The sequence below is a fragment of the Apodemus sylvaticus genome, chromosome 23, assembly GCF_947179515.1.
Source record: "Apodemus sylvaticus chromosome 23, mApoSyl1.1, whole genome shotgun sequence".
Classification (NCBI taxonomy): Eukaryota; Metazoa; Chordata; class Mammalia; order Rodentia; family Muridae; genus Apodemus; species Apodemus sylvaticus.
In genome coordinates, this window is record NC_067494.1 from 51,833,726 (window position 1) to 51,855,935 (window position 22,210).

General features: G+C 38.1%; 2 protein-coding genes across 4 annotated transcripts in view; one reads left to right on the forward strand and one right to left on the reverse strand.

Moving 5' to 3' along the window:
- LOC127673655 (zinc finger protein 431-like) overlaps positions 1 to 22,210 on the forward strand; it is an 826,992-nt gene that overhangs the window by 618,462 nt on the left and 186,320 nt on the right. The window lies entirely within an intron of this gene.
- Lnpep (leucyl and cystinyl aminopeptidase) overlaps positions 1 to 22,210 on the reverse strand; it is an 88,912-nt gene that overhangs the window by 29,088 nt on the left and 37,614 nt on the right. Inside the window, exons 2-11 of the mRNA XM_052169426.1 lie at positions 20,497 to 21,337; positions 17,324 to 17,462; positions 15,954 to 16,085; positions 13,564 to 13,684; positions 12,748 to 12,902; positions 10,515 to 10,628; positions 8,637 to 8,768; positions 2,561 to 2,692; positions 431 to 591; positions 136 to 224 (exon numbers count right to left, since the gene is read on the reverse strand). Coding sequence (XP_052025386.1) covers positions 136 to 224; positions 431 to 591; positions 2,561 to 2,692; positions 8,637 to 8,768; positions 10,515 to 10,628; positions 12,748 to 12,902; positions 13,564 to 13,684; positions 15,954 to 16,085; positions 17,324 to 17,462; positions 20,497 to 21,337 — 2,016 coding nt within the window. The remainder of the gene's footprint in view (positions 1 to 135; positions 225 to 430; positions 592 to 2,560; positions 2,693 to 8,636; positions 8,769 to 10,514; positions 10,629 to 12,747; positions 12,903 to 13,563; positions 13,685 to 15,953; positions 16,086 to 17,323; positions 17,463 to 20,496; positions 21,338 to 22,210) is intronic.

Consider the following 22,210-nt stretch of genomic DNA (forward strand, 5'->3'; position numbering starts at 1 on the left):
TTGGACGATGATTTATGACACTAGATCAGAAAATGTCCATCTGGAAAATGCAATCTATTATCTGCCCTTTGTTCAAATTTTTAAAATTACACTATTAGTAATTTTTTATCATAAAGGTATTAACTATAGTCATACCTGATTTCTTGTCCAGTAGTGAAACTGATCGATATTCTGAATAGTTTCTTCCATCAGTGACATAGGATATTGGAATATGCCAAAGGTGGCTGCAGAAGAAAAAGATAGGAGGTTAGCTCTCTTCCTGATATTTAGATGTGGATATTCAGACAGTAACTGGAAACTGAAAGCTTCTAAACTCCTGCTAGAGAGGGGAAGACTGTATCAGGTTTCACAAGGATGGTATAGAACATCTAAAATTCTTACACCTGAAGGTGGAAACAGGACAAACCGGGAAGAAAAAAATGGATGATACCTTGTATCTGAAGCCTGAATTTCTGGTTGCATGTTTAGAAAAAATCTTTCTTGTTGTAGATGAAGCTCAGTCCCCTTCCTCTGGACAGTCACTAATGGGAATCCTTTCTGCAGGGTCCAGGTTTTCATCATTTTCTTTACATCTAGAGTTTTGTCTGTGACCTATTAAATTAAGACGAATTAATTTTGTTTAAAGATAAACTTAGTATAAAAGTTTTAGTCTACTTTGTTGTACCTTTCCCTCTTTCCTTAATCTATTCCAAGAAGACCACACAGAATTGATACTAAGTTGAGTTTACACTTTTCATCACCCTAAGTCAGGAGCTGCTTAAGCAAACTACTTGGAATGTAGGGGGAGTTTCAGCACGGCTGGTACCACGCTGAGAAGTTGCAGTGCTACCGACCAGTAGAGTTTAACATTAGAATCCACAGAGCCTGTAAGTGATCTTTTGGGCCACAGCACCTTCACTTCACAAAGATGCAATGAGTGAGAAGAAGTCTAGGGTGGAAGCATGGTAGCTCAGTCCTGAGAAGCAGCTAGTCTATCCTCTTCTTTATCACCTACTCTGCGTCTTCACGTTATGGGAGCTAAAGGGTGACAGACAAAGTCAGCAACAGCTCCATAGAACTCTGCTCACTTGAGCCTCTTAGAGAACAACAGTAAACTCTTTTTGGTGATCATAGGTCTTATTTTCCAAACATGTAAACTTTTCCTGCAAAATCTAAAATCTAATGTCACAAGTTATTTCGACCCTCTAAAGCTCACTACCTCCAAGACATCTGGTATCAATGATCAAAAAGTGGTTCATGATAAATGGTCTCTTTAAAGAGGGAAGGTTACATTTATGATATAGCCTACTTTTCTGGATTACACATAGATGTAAATCAAGCCACCACATTATCATAAAACCTGAACTATTCCATCACCAAAGGAGGCTCTACTTCGATCCTTATATGTCGTTTAATGTACAAAAGTATGAAATAATGTTTCCCAGTTTCAGTGAGGTATTAATCTTGTATTTCTCGTGGCTCCAAACTATTTATTTCAGGTCCAGTGGTTGGGAAAAAAGCAAGATACTTTGAGGAGTTTAAAGTAGTATTTTAACAAGAGAGACTAGTACATGGTTTGATATAGATGCTGATAAAAACCTATTAAAAAATAGGTTCGGATGGAACAACAATATTATTTGCAGCAAGTGATGAAGGCAGAGACATATGTTCCAAATGTCAGGGTATGTGTGATGGGAAACAAATAAATGATAGCTCTTGAATGACGTGCCAACAAATGACTGGAGGAGAAGACAACATAAAAACTAGTATTATGAAATAAGAATTATTTTCTTCTCTCAAACAGAACTCAATATGAATGTCCTATCTTCTGGGCGAAAAATTACTACCATTTAGAGTGGGCGATGAGGCGGGTCCACGCACCCATAAGACTGAAACTGTGTGTGTGTGTGTGTGTGTGTCTGTGTGTTTTGCATATATGTGGGTTGGCTGAAACAGATGACATAACTTCTGTCAGATCCTCAGCTACATCTGCAATTTTGCAGAGCACAAAGAACCACCACTCTAGATCAGAGTAACAAACTTAAAAACCTACCAGGATTGTGCAGCCAACATAAGCTGGGCTCACCCATTGCACTGAAGAGGAACTTCTATCTAATTATAATGCCTGTTAGAAAATGGAAGTGTAACAAAAGCCAAGAGACAAACAACTCAAGGGCAGTATAGAACTTATGGTAATCATCTTGTCATATATGACTGAGAGGGATGAGGGCCCCCAAATCAAGAGATTCATAGGGCTCCATACAGAATCATTGATTGAAGATAGAAAAACTAGAAAAGGTAACTACTTCAAAATAAAATTTTTTGGAAAAAGTTTCAAAAATATGTAATATTCATTAATACTGAGGAGAAATATTTCCTTACTTAGTAAACTATGAATGAAGATTAAGATATAGAATAATATGACCATCCATGGCCAGATACAATTTTTTAATAACAAAAGTATTTTCACTTCTTGACTTTGATAACAAATACATGCTAAGCTCTACCTTCTCTCTCTTAAGTAACTCTCACTGGTTCCATTTCTATGTGATAACTGGATTGAATCATCCACCGTACTCACCTCATTGAAGCTGTCCCAGAGGTCATCACTTTGAATAGCTGCATAGCTGTGATTGTGCAGGTAAAGAATGACAGCATGCCGAAACACATCTTCACTAAGGTAGCTTTTCAACATCAACAAGAGAGAAGCTCCCTGCTCAAAGCATTGAGAAAGAGAGAAGAAAATGTTACATTATTAGAGGCTATCGAATCAAGAATCTAAGATTGAAAATACATTATTTCTAAAATATGTGATTTCATATATACAACATAGTTATAGTACATTAGTCTTCCATGTATGTAGATGCAGACCATATTTAAAGGTATAAATATTAGCACAGGAAATTAGATTCCTATGTATATTAAATCAACCATTCTTTGTGGCCGTTCAGGGTATTTTTCTGTTTTCATGTCATCATTGAAACAGTGTGTATTTTTAGTAGAAAAAATGTCTATGGGGGCATCTCTTTCCCCATCTCCAATGTGTAAAGTACTATCTGCACCCATGTGCATATAAAGTACTATCTGTACCCATGTGCATATAAAGTACTGTCTGCACCCATGTGCATATAAAGTACTATCTGCACCCATGTGCATATAAAGTACTGTCTGCACCCATGTGCATATAAAGTACTGTCTGCACCCATGTGCATATAAAGTACTGTCTGCACCCATGTGCATATAAAGTACTGTCTGCACCCATGTGCATATAAAGTACTGTCTGCACCCATGTGCATATAAAGTACTGTCTGCACCCATGTGCATATAAAGTACTGTCTGCACCCATGTGCATATAAAGTACTGTCTGCACCCATGTGCATATAAAGTACTGTCTGCACCCATGTGCATATAAAGTACTGTCTGCACCCATGTGCATATAAAGTACTGTCTGCACCCATGTGCATATAAAGTACTGTCTGCACCCATGTGCATATAAAGTACTGTATGCACCCATGTGCATATAAAGTACTGTCTGCACCCACGTGCATATAAAGTACTGTCTGCACCCACGTGCATATAAAGTACTGTCTGCACCCATGTGCATATAAAGTACTGTCTGCACCCACGTGCATATAAAGTACTGTCTGCACCCATGTGCATATAAAGTACTGTCTGCACCCATGTGCATATAAAGTACTGTCTGCACCCAGGTGCATATAAAGTACTATCTGCATCCATGTGCATATATGAGGGAACATAATCAGCAGAGTGTTGAAAATCCCTCTGCTGGCAGTAATTACATTCTAATTTTAGTCTCCCATGTTACTGAAACAATCAGGATCTTTCTTTTTCTGAAGTAATATACTATATTAATGAACGTATAGAAGAGCAAGCAAACACTAAGACTCCAAACTGAGCTTGCAAGGATTCAGGCAATAATATACACCCTTCCTCACACACATACCACATTTCCAACCAGGAAACAACAACCTGTTTGGTGCCATTTCTGATTTGAGAGAGAAATCAGGTTGTTCTATTAGCAACTGATATTATTTTCTATATCTAGCATATGTTATATCTTCTTCTGTAATGAAGGCTAGTTAAGCGACCAATTCAAAGATGCAACTACAAAAACAGTGCCTGCTGCAACGCCTAGCAGCAAGCACTCAACACAAGGTTTGAACGAAATTTCACTTGTGATAAAAATGTAGCAATATCAAGTCATCAAGATTATCAGTAACAGCCATTACACTCATTTTTTATACTATAGCTGCATTTATTCTATAAATGTAAGCAATCTTGTTCTCAACAGTCTCTTCTTTTCTCCTACATGACCAACTTTCTCCTCTAAAACATTCCTATCAACAAATGTCAAACATTCTTACTATCTACCTATCTATCTACCTACCTATCTACCTATCTATCTATATCTGTCTATCTATCTATCTGCCTATGTATGTATATATGTATGCATGTATCTACCTAAGTATTATGTGTGTGTGTGTGTGTGTATGTATGTATGTATGTATGTATGTATGTATGTATGTATGTATGTATGTATCTATCTATCTATCTATCTATCTATCTATCATCTACCAAGGTCCCTGGTGAATTTTTTGGTGCCGGATCAATCTCAATTCTCTTACTCACCTTATCAATAATGCACCAATAGCAGTTAATATGATTAATTATCCTCTCCTGTTTGAAAGTCTTTATGCACACAGCCTTGGGATAGTGTTCCTGACTTATCTTAATTTCCCAATGACTAAAGTTTGGTGTGCGCTGGTATTTAAATCCTTGGGTCTTTTTCTCTACCTAAATTTGCTTTCTAGTTGTTCTCTACTGGCTTTAACCCCCCCTGATTTATATATACTTTTTTTCTGAATTCCATACTGTCCACTTGGTATCTCCACTATCTCTCTAATATACAATTTGCACTTAAAAAATTCAGTTTTTTCTTTGTCTTTTATCTACTTATCTACTTATCCAGTAGTCTTCTACATTTCAGTAAATGACAATTCTAACTTCCAGTTGTTGAGAGAAAAATTGTTTTTGTCATGCATGTGTGCACACATGCACAGGCATGCACCTTGGTGGTGCATAAATGCTAGAGGTTAGCTTTCAGGAGACGGTTCTCCCCTTCCATTATTGGTATTCTAGGAATAGAACTCAGGTCTAGCTGGCCCTCAGGAAAAAAAAATCTGCTAATATTATGTTTGACTCTACTCATGCATTCTACATATAAACTATCAGCGAATGCTAATTACGTAATTTTTGTATACTTTCCAGGTCTAACTGTATCTCATTACTGTCATAGTCCATCTATGACAGCTACCTAATCAGTATTCCTGACTCAATGTGCTGTTAAACACTGGGCATAATTTTTAAAACAGTAAGACATGTCATGATACTTCCCCGACCACATGTTCTTCTTCACCTAGAATAAAACATCCACATCATACATTGCACTTCATAATGACTGCTCTTCATGACTCTGCTGATGTCACCTCTTTTCCATTACTTACTCTACTCCGTGGCTGACGTGTTCTGCTCCTAACTAATGCTTGAACATGAAAAGCACTCTGTAATCGTAAGCTGGGTGGGACTTGCTAACATCAGTCCCAGGTTTGATGCAGCACTAAAAAAGATTCAAAAAACTCAGCTGATAGGCACACTCACAATTATCATGTAAGACAATGAAAAGCTTCACGGTAAAACCAGCTGAGGAGCAGTTACAGAGTCTACACAAGCCAGCCCTCAATTCTCCTGAGCCCCTTCCTAGTGGACAGGATGTACTTCTTTCTTGAGCAAGCTGTGATCGTGTATGGAACAGTGATTCGATGTTCTCTTTTGTTTAGGGGTGAAGGGTAAGCATGGAAGTATCTTACTTGCACATACCCAAACTCCACTGCTCCAAAAGAAGAGAAGACACTCAGCACAACTGCATTTTTTTGAATAGCTTTGACAGAGTAAATCAATTTCATTTCAAACAGTACAAATGCCCCTAAATCTGGCCTGCCAGATGACAGCCAAGGAATAGCCTTGTAGGTAAACTACCAAAGGGTTGTTGTTCTAACTGTGATGTTAACTCTTCTGCATACAAGGTCTATACTTTAATTAGCTCTGCCTACACTATTTGTCTCGGAGACCCTACAGATGCATTACAATTACTGCCTCCTCACAGTGGCCTCCCTCACTATGCTATATCAAATGTCATTTTCTTTGTCACTCTCATTTCTCTTCTTTATTTCATCTAATACAGCACCTATTAATTCTTTGTCTATCTAATATCTGCCTCTACATTTGAACAAAGAAATGGACACTCCACAGAAACACTGTCTGGTTTGTCTCCTGAAGAACCTGCAGAGTGTAGAACAGTGATTGGCACATGGTACTTCCAAAACTGGCTAACGAATGAACCCTCACAAGACGCCCTGCATCTGTGCCTCGTGGCTATGAAAGGACAAATGGAATATATCTGTTAAACACGCCTCCACAGCCATTTGGGTTTTTTGCACAAAATACTGGAATTATTCTGTGTTCAGATTTTATCAGTGATGTGGGATATTGGTCAAATTTCTAATTGTTAAATAGGTAGTTAGCATATTGTGAGGGGTTAAGTATGTTACTGAAATCTTATAACCAGAAAGCATGAATTCTGGCTTTGGGTGGTTCATTGGTGTCAGAATTCTGTCATAACATGCCTTGAAATAGTAAATATTTTACCCTCTGTATAGCGACAGAAACACGTTTTAGATTTTTCCTTACTGGCCATTCAAGTATGGCCTTTAAAAATCACTAAATAACTGGAATATAGTAGTTTCCTTATCAAGAGGGGATAATTTCCAAGACCCATAGTAGATCACAGAGCACAATTCAAATGCAATGCTTTCCCCTATAATACAGTTTAATAAACGAATTAAGTATATATAACATTAATAATTTCTAATAAGATTAAGTATAAACAATATACTATAAGTCATGTAAATGTAGTTTATATCAAAATATTTTACTATAGTGCAGATCTTAGCAAGACAGGCCTATGATTTTCTTTCTTTATAAAGTTAAGAACTCTGACTTAGTCACTGAAAGGAACCACTTCATACCTCTGCTTTGGCAGCTACATAACTGTTGTACATTAGGAATCATTAATAAATAAAAGATAACTGACCACAAGCCCTAATTGAGCCAGTTAATCTGGTAATTGAAATGCTACTTAGTGATGAATTGAGAAGTTGCACATACAGCATGGTTACACTGGAGAAATGGTTGGCTCATACCTGTGCAGGACAGTGTGAGCTCTTCCTTTTACTCAGAATGACATGTAGTTTAAAATTTACAGACTGCTTATTTCTGGACTTGTCTTAGTATTTTTCTTAACATGGATAATAATAGTGTACTAGAGCCAGAAAGAAAAATTGCAGATAAGAAAAAATTAGTGTGTATGTATATTCGAATTAAACCCCTGATCTCTTGTTAAAGCCCTATTATCTACTTCCTCAGGCTTGGATGTGGAAAGCATTCTGCCTTCTCATTTATCTGTCTTTCCCTGTCACTAAGGCCTTCAAGTACAAACCTCCTGTTAGTTTTAGACCTGCTTTCTTCTCATCGCTGTGCCATTCATTGCAAATGTTCACTACTGCATGTCTGGTTTTCAATGCCATGTCCCACTTATGGTCTCAGAATCTGCTTTATAAACTGAATCCAATGTAAATGTTCTAAATATGAAGTTTAATCAGGTCATCGTTATGTTAAAAACATCATCAATTTCTTATGGCTCCCAGGACCTGCTACAGCTGGGCTCGTGCTTCCTTTCTTACTGCCCTAACCCGGGCTCCACCGCTGAAGGCGTCCCGGCCATCAGCACCCCTCGTTCTGTTCTTCTCTTCCCTGCTCTGCTCCCTGTGCTCTCTGGGTCCTCTCTTCAGCATGCATACACTTTTTGTATTATTTCAGCACACACAGCCTTCCTTGCTCATCTCCATGCATTTACCTCCAAATGTTGAGCTTTTTGATAGTATGGCTTCTAGCCTTGCATCTAATGTATTTTGTTCGCTGTCTAGCAGAGGGATACAAGGACTCTGACAAGCAAACGTAAGAGGCTAAGCAGCTTTACCATCATCCTTCTGACAGCATCCATTCAGGTAATACCAGCGCCACACTTCCTCTGTTCTCCATCTGCTCAGATCCCGGCAGAGCATCTACATTCCATCCTCTGCCCTGTGTCTACATGTCACATCCTGGAGGGGAACTGTCAACTAACAAAATAACTTTTTGTGTTTGATGTCTTTGGTGATCTTGATTCTAGAAAATACCTCAATTCTGAGTACCACAATGAAGGGCTTTGTTCAGGGCGCTCTTCTGAGCACACATTCTAGGTGCAGACCCATGGAGAAAGCTAACTTTGTAAGATGAATTTGTATAGGATCTGCTTCACCGCTTCAACACTAGTCACACTGATTAAGAGGGAGACAGAACACAAAAGTTGAGACCAAACTTTAAACAGATTTACATGTTTAAAATTTAAACCGTTAAAAGTTCAATAGGATACCCAGAGGCAACACTTATTCAGTCTTTAATGTGAATCACGCTGTTTGCTAACCTACAAAATGAGTTTTAATTCTAGTAAAAGTACATTTCTTTGTGCACAGTGATACCTTAAAATAGGAAAGAGAATCAAACATTTCTTCTATTTGTTCTGAGGACTGAACAGGTGATGATATTGGATGAGACGAATTCAAGGAATCTTTCCTCATGGTTTTGAATCGAGCATCTAAGAAGTCTTCATACTAGAAAAAAATTAAGCAATAGGAAGTCATGAACAATATAAAGATACTTACGGCATTTATTCGAATTGAACAAATTGCTACAGAATGGAAAACACCTGGGCTCACTAAACTGCAGCATATAAACCATGAAAAGTCAATTGTATGCATTTCCTTTCATTTAAAACTACATTTAAAACTGAAGGATGCGTGAATCAGCATTTCTTAAGGGCTTAACTGCAAAACTGAGAATCTGTGACTATCAGAAGCAAATTTCAAATCTGAATATCCAAGATAAATATTCAACAAAGGTTAAAGTAGATTTTTAAAACAGAAATGGAAAGTTGGGGCAGAAACGTGGTCTTCACCTTGATTTTCTATAAAAACGATATACAATTCTTAGTTAAGGTTACTTTAAATAAAATACAACTCTTATTCTGAAAGCAGCCAAGAATGTAACTAGAATGTGTATTTGAATTTAAAGTGTTCTGAGCACCCCCAAGTGGCAAAATGCTGTATTTCATTGCTTAATTAAGTAGCACACATTATTTAAACTACCTATTTAGTATCTCAACTAAAGATTACTTGCAGTTGTAATCAAGCCCTATATACAGAAATGTCAAACTGGAAACTCTCAAGAGTACTTCCTGTAAGTACCTGAAAAACGTATGTAGGGAGTCTAAGAGCAAGTTACAGTACTTTAGGGTTGAAGACATTATTACTATGTGGGAGGCTATCCTACAATGAGAGACTCGTGTTTTGTCCTTCCCATCAGCTAGCCAATAATACTTCAACTATTTCAGCAATACCTGTCGAATTATGGCCTACTATGTGAAAATCCCTGAGCACAGGAAATATCTCCAAACTCTACTGACACACTCACAGCTCAATGCCTCTCTATAACAGCATGGTATTCAAATCTTTGAAACAGATATGTCATTTGTACACAGCAATAGCAATTTATTGATTTGTTTGGTATTTTAAAAAGATGTACTTTACACATGTGAGTACACTGTTGCTGTCTTCAGAGACATCAGAAGAGGGCATCAGATCCCATTTTAGATGGTTGTGAGTCATGGACTTAGACCACTGAAAGAGAAGCTAGTGCTTCTCTTCTTAACCACTTAGCCAAATCTCCAGCCATTGGTTTGTTTGGTTTTGTGTGTGTGTGTGTGTGTGTGTTGGTTTTTTGTTTTTGTTTTTTTTTTGTTTTTTGTTTTTTTTGAGACAGGGTTTCTCTGTGTAGCCCTGGCTGTCCTGGAACTCACTCTGTAGACCAGGCTGGCCTCGAACTCAGAAATCCGCCTGCCTCTGCCTCCCAAGTGCTGGGATTAAAGGCATGCGCCACCACTGCCCGCTGTTTGTTTTTTGTTTTTTTTTTTTTTAATTTAAGAACTGTTGAAAGAATGTACTCAATGACAATATAAAAAGTAATATTAAAGTCAGTCTTCATTTCATTTCTTTTTATACAAGGATTTTTTAAAGTTATTTTCCAACTTTAAATTATTTCAAACAAAAGAACCATATCTTATAAAATAAAATGTAATAATTAAAATATTCATTCTAAAGTAAAGAATAATCATTTAATGTTTAATGAAATATATCAATATGCAAGAATGGGTTTCATTGTCCAGTCTCCAGAATTATTGATTTTACTATAGCTTTTAAACTTTTTTTTTCATTATCTCAAATGTGTAGAAAATATATGGTAAATACTAACTTATAATGTGGCTATTCCCTCCTCATAGGACAAAGAAACATAGTACTTACACTGTTGAGCTCTTTGAATATTTTTTCCACAGAAAAATACTCCATGAAAGTGGCAAAGCCTTCATTTAGCCACAGGCCATTCCACCACTGCATTGTAACCAGATTGCCAAACCACTGTAAGAGAGACAAGCTAGTAACCAGAAGGACATGGATATTCTCAAGAATCCTTAACTGAATGCATTATCAGGCTAACTGAAGATAATCAAATGAAAATATCTCAACACAAACTATACCCAGAGTAATTAAAGTCTTATAAAAGTTAAACAAACTATCCCCAAAAAATAAAGGATTTTGAAAGTTATATAAACTGATTTTAGAAGTAAAATAAAAACTTCAACATTTTACCTTAACTGAATGGGAAAAAAGCAGGAAAGACTATATTTACTTATTAAAATACGTATGAATTTTTACCACATGCCATATACATCATGCTATATTGGTAATGAAACTTTTTAAGCTGCTTCATTAAAGTGATAATGAAATTATTAAAATAATCTTATCTAATATCAAGTTAGTAAGATCATTTTCCATTATATATACAATCACCAGCAAAGATTTTCCTATTGTCAAAGGGTCTGGATTTCATGCTTTTCTTCCATTATCTGAGTTCAAAACACACGTTTTTGACCAAAAATTGAGTACTATTCCTATAGAAGCCTGGCATGTGTGTGTGCATGCAGATGCATGGGGGCGCTATAGAAGCCTGGCATGTGTGTGTGCGTGCAGATGCATGGGGGCGTGCCCGTGCACACACACAAAGGAAGTCAGAGAAATCTTTCAACGGTTTCTTATATATGGCAGTAAAAAGAAAACAGCTAAGAGACCTTCCTAAATAACATCTGTTCAGAACATCTTTGGGTATGAACAGACAGCTCAGCTGTTAGCACGTGCCCTGCAATCCTCAGGGCCTGTTTGGATCTCAGCACCCAGGTAACGAGCCACCATGTAATCCTCTACAAACTATCTGTAATCCCAGTTTTACAGACATGCGAACGGGTAAATCACTGGGGTCTGTTGGCTCCCAACCTCTCTAAGATATGAGTTCTAGGTTTAGCAAGAGACCCCGCCTCAGGACAGGTGGAGAGGGATGGAGGAGGGCCACCTGACAAGGCACTCTTCTGTCTGAATGAGCACCCACATGCTCATGCACTCACATAGTTAGACACAGACACACACAGAGACACACAGAGACACACACACACACACACACATGCACCCACATGTGCACACAAATAAACTTTAAAAGTACTTGCAATAAAAAGTGATCATGGGGTGTGCAAATTTGTCAGTGTGGTATGGGGCTTTCACAACAGTAGCAAAAAATAAGATTATTAATGAAACAAAAAAATTACATTTGAGAGTTATAATCATTTATTTTTCAAAGGTAGTATCTTAAAACTCGGTTTAACAGGAAGATAAGTTATAAGCCCTAAACAGAAGATAAAATAAAGCACATATTCTACAGTTAGAAGAAATCTCACAAAAGACCGCTTTTCTTTCAGCTCATTCACAGTAGTAAGTATATGCCAAGAGGTCCTTACAAGGGTCACAGAGTCATCTATAGATGGTGTTTGAGTCAAAGTTAACTGGCCACAGCACTTTCTAGTCTTTCTTCACATACTGCTTATTTATGGCTTCCAAAACCTCTGAAAAGCACCTCATACTGCGGGCTCAACAGAGACAACGTATTGGAAATGGGGAAGATCACGAATGTTTTTTTCCCTTTTTCCATCTTATACAAAGAATTCCTTCACTCTACACTAGGGAACGCTCCTTCTTCCACATTAATAGAAAACTAAGTTGTAAGAGGAAAAAGAAAATTGGTCCTGACAACCGTGATTCAAGAATCGTTAGTAGAAAGCTGGGTATGGCTGCCCACTCAAGAGTTGAGTTAAGATAGGAGAAACTGAGCTACACAGTAAGAAGGTTCTGCCTAATAAGGGAGACAGCGTAACTGAGGGAAAATGTTCTATTCTACAGGGTTTTGTGAGTTTGAACAAATCAATTCATAGAGCTAAGTCAGATTTTTACCTGTAAAATGGGATTACTCCCATCTTAGGACGTTTATGAGGTAAGACAATGGACGTGAAATGACTTAAAGGTGAAATCCTTCCCTTTGTCATTTTATATAATAGCAATACTTTAAAACCACAGAATACTAATATGCTTACTAACATACAGGTATTTACTAAAACTCTAGGGAGTGAGATATTACGGAACTGGTTGATGATACCTGATGTGCCAGTTCGTGAGCAATGATTTTAGTGACCAGTTTTCTATCTGCTACTGAAGAAGTGGCATTGTCATACAGCAGAGTCTCTTCTCGGAATGTAAGCAGGCCCCAATTTTCCATTGCTCCTGCTTCAAAGTCAGGAATGGCCACCAAATCTGGACATGACAAGATAGAAGAGATCAACTTCTCGTCTAAAGAATTCCCTATCAAGACTCTCTGCCCAGTAAAAGGTCTTTCCTGATCCTTAACACGCCAAATCTTCCTTTTTCTAGATCTAAATGCTCCGTACGTGGGTATCAGCTGAAGAAGGCCTAGTCAGCAATTGCACTGTCCTCTAATAAGGACAACACCAGCCCATTTCCTTCACAATGAATCAGATTAGAGTGATCAAGACAAAGCCCAATCAGAGCCACATATGTTCTTCAGAACCAGTGTCACACACACAAAAAAAAAACTTAAGTCTTCTCCCTGTCATGGGCCACAGTATCTACTTTTATCATCTGAATCAGAGATTTCTTGGAAGTTAGAATTTCAAACTCCAGATGGAATCTTAAGCAAATTTCTATAACCCCATAAACTTAGGTTATCTAAGTAATTAGGTTATCTAAGTAACTTAGGTTATCTAATAATTTTAAGTCTAAGTTCAGATGTATAGATTGTAAATAATCATTTACAATTTAAGTTCTGACAGCATTAAAACTTTCTTGGTTTTCTTTTTAAAATATTTGGCAAAGGCTTTTTCTAAAAGATCATTTTGAAACAAATCTTTGTTATAAATTACAATAAAAAAAATCAAAGGAACTATTTAATTCTTACCCAATTTCTTAAGTGGGTATTGAATTTCAAAGTAATTTTGATAAAATTCAAGGAGCTTTACAGTTGTGTCCAAGGCATGGTGAACTTGACCAATTTTTTCTGGTACAGCATACACAGAAACCTAAAGAGAAACATAATCCTTGGTGTAAAGGCAGGTAAAATTAAAATGATATGCCACTCAGCTGAGCACTGTTAGGACCAGCAGATCCTAATAATTCTTCCAGCTACACAGAACAAGTCATTTGTATCCATATTTACACAAAAGAATTACCTAGTGTTTTAATTTTTTTAAAGCTTTCCCCAATATCTCAAATATTGAGGTATGGCACACCATGGCACACCTCTGAGCAAATTGTAAGCACTGTCCCTAGTGTAATGATACATTCTCACACTCCTGTAACTGACAAGCGCTCTTACTTATGAATTGTGAAGATGAGTTATATGCAACACAAAACTAAGCTGTTAATCCTTTTGGAACCTGTTATTGTGCCTGTCATCCAGTAGGCACATCATTTATGAGTATAAATATATACTCATAAATAAACATTAACTTCAGTTGCTGGCTTGCCTTGATGGATCATGTAATATAAAAAAACAATCATATCATATCACTTCAGTATGGTTCAGGTCTCACGCTGCCCATTCACTTCAGACCACACACTCAGAAGGAAATCATATAGAATTACAGAGATTACTTAAATACCTATGCTTTGTCTATTTGGAAGCTAAGTGCATAGTTTAAGTAATACGATTTGATAATAAAAGAAACTGAAATTTGACTAAGGGATACAATTATTCTCAACTCTAGCATACAATTAGGAGGAAGGGTTTAGAAGTTTTTCTTCTTCTCTATTTTTATTCTTTTCCTTAAAAGAACATGTGCTTTTAACTTCTTAATTCATATTTATTATCTGCTCATTATATTTATGTCAGCCTTATTCTAAAAAATAATAAAACAGTGGAAGATAGACAAAGAGAACAATGTGTCTCAGTAGAAATGCCTTTTGCCATTTTGTGATCTCAGAGATGTGAACTATGGCCCCACACATATGAGCTCAACCACTGAGCTATTTCCCCAGGCCTCTTTTTACTTTTTGTTTGGTCTCATTAAGTTCTCCAGGCAAAGTCTTGAACTCATTTTATAGCTCAGACATGTCTTCTTGAACCTGTGGTCCTCCTGCCTGGGGATCCTGAGTAGGTGGGGTTACAGGTCTTCACTACCATGCATACCAGGGGAGAAATGACTTAAACAATACTTTGGGTTGGGTAAGAGAACACCAATTACTACTGTATGGGGATTTGGAGTGCAGCTCTGTGGTACAGGAGCTGGTAAGCAGGTTTAAGGCTGTGGGTTGCAATTTAATTAAAAAAAAAAAAAAGAAAAACAAACAAAAAATATCCTAGTAACAGTCAGATGAAAGCCCACTGGCAACCAGGCCTTGACAGTTATAGCCTACAAGCTTTCTTGCCATCTATTGCAAGAACCCTTTAAGAGATTTTATAAGTACTGTTATGAAGGTCCCTGGTTACTCATGGCAAGTATGACTGAGGAATAGAGGATTGGTATGTTTAACACGTTTGTGCCTTAAACTAATAAAAACAAATACGAGTCCACAAGAGCAGACACAAACCTTATCACCTGCAACGAAAAGTAGTGAAAGACCCTGTAGGCTCTGAAGGACACATTGCCTCCCAAAACAGATTAACTGAACACATTACAAACACATCCTACATGAAGTGTTGAGTTTCTTCTTAACGACTGGTTAGATGCACTAGCAGGAAATGAAATCAAATGTGTAAAGTGTACCAGGATGCTGGAAAGACACTTGGTGTATGTCCTGGCTAGTTTTATGTCACTTGACACAATCTGGAGTTAACAGAAAGGAGGGAACCGCCATTGAGAAGCTGCTGCCATAACTCAGCTGTGAGGATCTTCTTAATTAGGGACTGATGGGGAGGCCCAGCCCACGGAGAGTGGTGCTATCCCTGGGCTGGTGGTCTCAGCTTCTATTAGAAAGCAGGTTGAGCAAAGTCATAGAAGCAAACCAGTAAGCAGCACCCTCCATGACTCCTGCATCAGCTCCTGTTTCCAGGATCCTGCCCTGTTTGAGTTCCTATTCTGGCTTCCTGCAGGCTACTGACCATCATATTCTAGAGTACAGTTCTAGAAATGTCAGTATAATATGTTATCTTACTATAATCTCACAAAATCGGACACCTGAACTGACTTTCAGATATCAAATGAATAGTAATAAATGAGTTAAGTGAGAGTGGTATTTCTGATATAAAATGTTAGAATCTGATCTAGAAGTTGTATTCATAAGGCAACCACCAAGAAGCACCACCACCTTACTCTACACGGCTTTCAGACAACCAGCACACCAACATACCAGAGTTCCATTTACGTCCCGACTCAGGTTCCTCAGCTCCCCTACGATGAAGGCAACCAGGTATGTGCTCATTTTCACACTTTCAAAAAACTCATCTTGAATAAGTCCTTCTTCTGCAGGGACCGATGACTTCTATAGCAAAAAAGAAAGAAAAGAGAAAAGAGAAAAGAGAAAAGAGAAAAGAGAAAAGAGAAAAGAAAAGAAAAAAAAGAAAAGAAAAGAAGGAAAGAAAGGGAAGACAACAGTTCTGTAATTAAAGAATCAATGACAAATATACTGAGGAACTAAAAATTCATATACATAATAATTATATATTCTAATTGCTCAACACAAATTTCTAGAGAATGGTTTTAGTTTCTTCTCTTAAGAGGACACAGAATATAATGAGAACCTCAACATGACTCTCAATATATTTAAGTTACCTGTAGCAGTTGTTCTGTTTCTCTAATTATAGCAAAACTCAAATCCTTCCCCACTCCTTATCTTCATAACCTGAGGATCACTGACTTCAAAAAGGAACTATAGCTAAGACATCCCCTGACATGATCTAGTGCTCCACAGAGGACCCCCAGGAAAACTTAGAATCAAAAGCATTAAATCACTAGAGAACCCTGCAACAGACTAAAGGTGAAAAAATGCCAGGAACTCTCAAAATTTCCCAACATGAATCAGGTTTTGCTTTGGGTTACTGGGAAAGTAGGTGCCAACCTCTTTAAGAGATGGATTCAGGTGATGAGTCAGTCTGACAATGAATATTCATGCTGTCTGGTATCTATGAGGGTAGATTGTATTGTGGATACTCACCTGTAGCCATAGAGGTTCTAGAAATCTGATCTAGAAGGATGCACAAAGCCATTCAGGCAGACACAAAAAGAACCCAAATTCTGTTCAGCATAAAACTCCTCGGCTTGGTGTTACCCCTACTACTGCCCATGCAACTAACAACAACGAGACTCCTGTTCCTGTCCATTTCCACACGACAACAATCCAAAATTTCTTTAGCCAAAACACTAAGAATGATCGAAATTCCATAGTTTCAACAATACTTACAAGAGCAAATTCATTATGTCTTAAGTAATTTCCTGGACTTATTATACTAGTTCATAGTGTTAGTATTTGTGCTACTGAAGAGCAAGAAGACACTTCACGCCTGTTACCCATGCATTCTAAGTCCTGTACGGTCTTTTCCTTCCTCAAGTGTTCTTCAGACTAACAAAGTACTTATCTTTCCATTTTTATTTAACTATTTCTATATGTTCAGAAAGAATGTAAGTTTCTAGATATTCCTACCAATACTACAGTAAAGAGGAATCCAACTGTTCTCAGAGATAAGAGCTCTACCCAAATACTTCACCTTCATGCCCCAGTACCTTAGGCATATTTGATAACGCAGTGTGGTTTTCATTCCTTGTGATCTTGATAATAAATGTGGCCTTAAATGCTGGTTCATCAAAACATGGAAAAGCAGATCTCGCTGCCAGAGGTTCAAACTGAGTCGCTGCAAAGTACCTAAAAGCAAATGCAAATTCAGTCCAATAGTTAGAGCGTCTACTAGACAGGGCATGCTACCAAATACTATGGCTATGAAGACAAATATAACTCCAGCCTCTAAAAGACCCACTATTAACTAAGGGGGCAGGGGAACAGGAGCCAAGAGGGGACAGAATCTTCTAGCAGGCTTCAAATTATACTCCTAACAGTGGAAGCACATTAGTGGGATCAAATGGTGTGAAACAAATTCTTCTGGAGCTGAAGACACTGTGGAGAAACGAGTACACAGCCTGAATGGGTCCTTGAAGATCAAGCACACTTGATAAAGCACAGAACTGAAGAGTGCACTCAAGATGGCAGCGTAAGGAAAGAAGGCAGCACGTGTCAAGAAGCTGGAGAGGCTGAGTCCGGTGGCATTCAAGAACTCAGGCTCGTGAGTTTCTGACAGCCGTCCACAAGCAGGATTGCCATTAGCTGCTACTAAACATCTGGTTTCACAACACTGAATCTCAAATCTACAATATGCACTTTCGTGAAAATAGAAAACTCAGCTGTTCTTTCGTAGTACTCTGCTTCCCTTTGTTCTCTTTGCAGAGATGAACAGAAGTGGTTCTCCTTTCCATACCACAACATAGCAGTTACGACTCTAAGACATACAAAGGTCCTGCATGTGAAAAGCACAAACAGAAGGAAGGGCTAATGGTAGATTTTCAGTCAGGAGCAAAGTGATCTCCACGTGGAAGACTACAGAGTACCAGGGCGAGAGCCCGCTCTCATCAGGCTCCACACTATCCGCAGGCACTCTGGTCACGGTGCCCTCTGCTTCTCAGTCCTCAGACTTCACTTTTAGAAGATAAGCAGAAGAGAGAGATTTGAATTTGGGGTCTACATTTATTAACCCCATGACTCTGTCAAGTCTGTAAACTATAGCTCAGTTTTATGTATTACATAATATGGCTGAGACAGGTTTCCTTGCACCAAGCCCAGGGTTTTGTCAGAATCCAGGAAAACTTTATAATAAAAATCAAACAAAACATTGATTTTGTTTGTAAACTATATGTATACTATGTAGTGGTTCTACATTGATACTTACTACTAGTACTAGGTAACTACAACTCTTCTCCACACCTAAAATCATTATGTCTTTCCTGATAAGCATAGATCCAGTAAAAGCAGAGTGAACTTCATCTGATAACCATGCTATTTATTTCTAGTGTTCATTCCTTTTATTCATCCACTGCCAACATTTCCACCAAGTAAACAGAATAGGATAAAATCTAATTTTATCTCTATTATTCACATTAGAGAGGCCTATTTACAGACAAAAATTACATCATAATGTTCTTCTCTTTGAGACTGAATCTTAAATAGCCCAAATTGGCCTCATACTCACCATGTGTGAGTGTGTGTGCGCGCGCGCGCGCATCCCCCCCCCCCCACAACCTTGATCTCCTTGATCCTCCTGCCTCTACCTCCCAAGTGCTGGGACCACAAGTGCATTCCATCATGCCTGACTATATAGAGCCTAGTATTCTAAGTCAAACAAACAAGACAACTTTAAACTATTGTTCAAGCAATATAACAACTATTTCACACAAGTCTATAAGAAGGCTACATTTTGAATACAATTACAATGTCTTCTCTATTCTGAAACTTGATACCTATTCTTTCCTTGAGACCTTGTTTGTTTTCATCAACACTTGCTAAGCATGTATGTCCTCAAGTCAGGGCAGGAACTAGCTGGGAGGTGAGTAAGAGAATCCTAAGCACTGGCAAAAACAATGTGCAAAAGAAAAGAAGTGTGAACCGGGGAAGTGGTTCAATGCCACGGAGAGGTCTGAGTTCCCTCCCTGCTCCCTGCCAGCCCTGCCAGACTATCATTACTTTATGCACGTTTGACCTTGGCTATTATGAAAATATTAGCATTTCTTAGTGAGTTTGACAGGGTAGAAGATTAAAGAAACATAAGATGTTTTGTGCAGTTTCTAATACTTCAATTTCCAATAAATACTGGCTACTGTTATGCTTAGTTGTGGGAATAGAGATTTCAACATGATAGGAGAATAAGGGCTGTAAGAGAAAACAATGGCCAGACATTGAAGATTGTCAAAATGTTAGGACTAAGAACTGTGAAACATTTGTACAGCACAGGGATCACGAGCACCTCTACTAGCGGAAACAAGCGCAAAGATAAAAACAGGCATAGATTATGCTGGCAGCAGGGTGGAAAGTAGGTAAAGTTTCCTGACCACAAGCAGTGTCCCTTCAAAGCATGACATTTACAGACATTGTGATTTTCCAGGCCACAAGAGCATTGGTGGTGCAGTAGTAAGAAAAGCTGCCTTTCAAGCAACAAGAAACTCACCCCCTAATTACTCTATCAGGTTAAACATTTATTCTTGTTATAGTGGGGACAATATAAAAGTTTCCAGCAAAATAAAGCAGAATTGAAAAAACATACAACATTGCTTAGGATTAAAAGTTTTCAGACATCCTGAAGGGAAGAATGATCTAAACTTGTATCTACTCTCAAGACAGACAATCATGTGGGGCTTTACTCTTACATATTCATTCTCATTCATTCTCATTCTCTCTCTCTCTCTCTCTCTCTCTCCCCCCCCCCCTTCCTCCCTCTCCCCTTCTCTCTCGGAGATGGATTTTTTTCCTACACTTTTGGAGATTCCACACTCAAACTGACCTTTTAAAAAGTAAACCAGTAAAGATTGAGGACATTAAGAATGATATACTTATGCATATTTCACTCTCTTTTTCTCCAGCTCACTAAGTTCCTCCTTAAATCCGGCCTGCAAGCAGATTCACCCATTTCCTCACTCTGCAGAGCTTCACGGAAGGATGACAATTAACATTCACCTCATAAAACATGAAAAGCTCAAAGGAAGTACAGTGTTCCGTATTACCATTATAACTTCCTAAATATAAAACCTCTGAATGTAAAATATAAAACATCTGGTATGGACAAAGGGACCTATGTGCATTGCAGAAGCTACATTAGGAAGAGCACGGAATAAGAGCCACCTCAGAGTTTACATACTTTTTCTCTTTACTTTTATCTGTGTAGGTGATGCCATAAAACCCATAATAAGAGTTAGATATATTTGCTGAATACTCTATCTTCAAGGTATAATTGTGTCCTGTTAGAAGGGTTTCAGGGGCAACAATGGCGATTTGTTCATGATATGGATATTCCAGGATTTCAACTTGTTTTTCTTGACTTGAAACTGCTGATATAAATGTCACTCTTGAAATATTATGTCCTGTGCTATGGAGAATGATGTTCCTTGTGTCTTGGAGAGCCTGAAGTGAAATTGTCACAGCGCCCCTGAATGTCATTGAGGTTAGGTTTGGATGTAAGCTAAGTTCATAGCACTGAGGAAGAAGGGCAGTGGGAAGCCTGACTTGAGCCCATGGAAACACCTTCCCGTTTGTAGCAATTGGACGAATGAGTTCTGCTGACTGGTTCGTTTTGTGGCAGCCTTCTTTGGTAAAGGTACATCTAGGCAGTAGATAGATCACCATGATCACAGAGACAGCAACCACAATGACAAAAACACAGATCACTAAGGTCCTGGCAGAGGGCACTGAACAAGTCCCATCGGGACTCTGCCTGTAGCCTGCCGCGCTGTTCCGAAGGCCTGAGCTTCTGTTCATGAAGGACATGCCCAGCAGCTTTGCAGATGACTCATAATCCTCTTCATCCTCATCCATCTCATGCTCACCAAGGCCGCGCACCAGGAGCCTCGAGCCTCGGGGCTCATATTCAACCTCATCAGGTTCCAGAGGATGTAAACAAGGTTCTTTGGCTAAATCTACCACATCTGGTTCTTCTTCAAACATGCTGTTTTCAATCATATTCCTTGGAAGCTGAAGTCGATCTACAAAATTAAGACATAAAGATAAGACAGAAGCAGGGGAGAGCTCAAAATACAATGTTTCTTGAAAACACCAAATTTAGTGTATTTTTAATCACTTGAGGTTTTTTTTTTTAAAAAAAAACACTAAGACTTATTTCTATTTTAATGCTATTTGAATTAAATAAAATCTTTATGGTATTCTTGAATTATTCATTATAAACCAAAGTATTTAGTTTAAAAAAAGCACACTACAATCATGAACCAAAGCCAACAACAACAAAATAAGAAACTAGTAAGAAGGTATAAAGCTAATTGTTTTTCTAGTTCTAATTCTATCACAGATTTCTCACTCTTGGTGGTCACTGAGTGCATAAAAATATATCCAATAGTGTAAAAGAATGGCGACTGTACCTCAACTGACGCTTACTGAGATGTATATAGGCTTGAGGCCTGGATCATTTTGGTATGTGAAAAATATTTTAGTTGAATTTGTTTTCTTTTAATAATGAAAGTATATTAATTTTTTTAAACAGCTGTGATTTCATAGTACTTTCCTTAATGCAGCCCTACCCAACATCCTGGGTCCCTGGCTTGCCTTTAGAAGATAGCACTTTGGCCGTCTCTAAGTGTGTCTGTCCCTAAACAGCCAGGAGTACGTGGGGCCAAAAGGAAAGGACAGTACTCCATGTCTTACTCCTGGGTCTGGAAAGGACAGTACTCCATGTCTTACTCCTGGGTCTGGAAAGGACAGTACTCCACGTCTTACTCCTGGGTCTGGACACCTATAATTCTTGGCCAAATACTACAAAAACAGGTTGTGGGTCTCTTTCCTGTATCCCATTCTCCCTAAGGCAGATCACAAACTGGTCTGCTGCTTCTAGGCTTTAAAGGTAG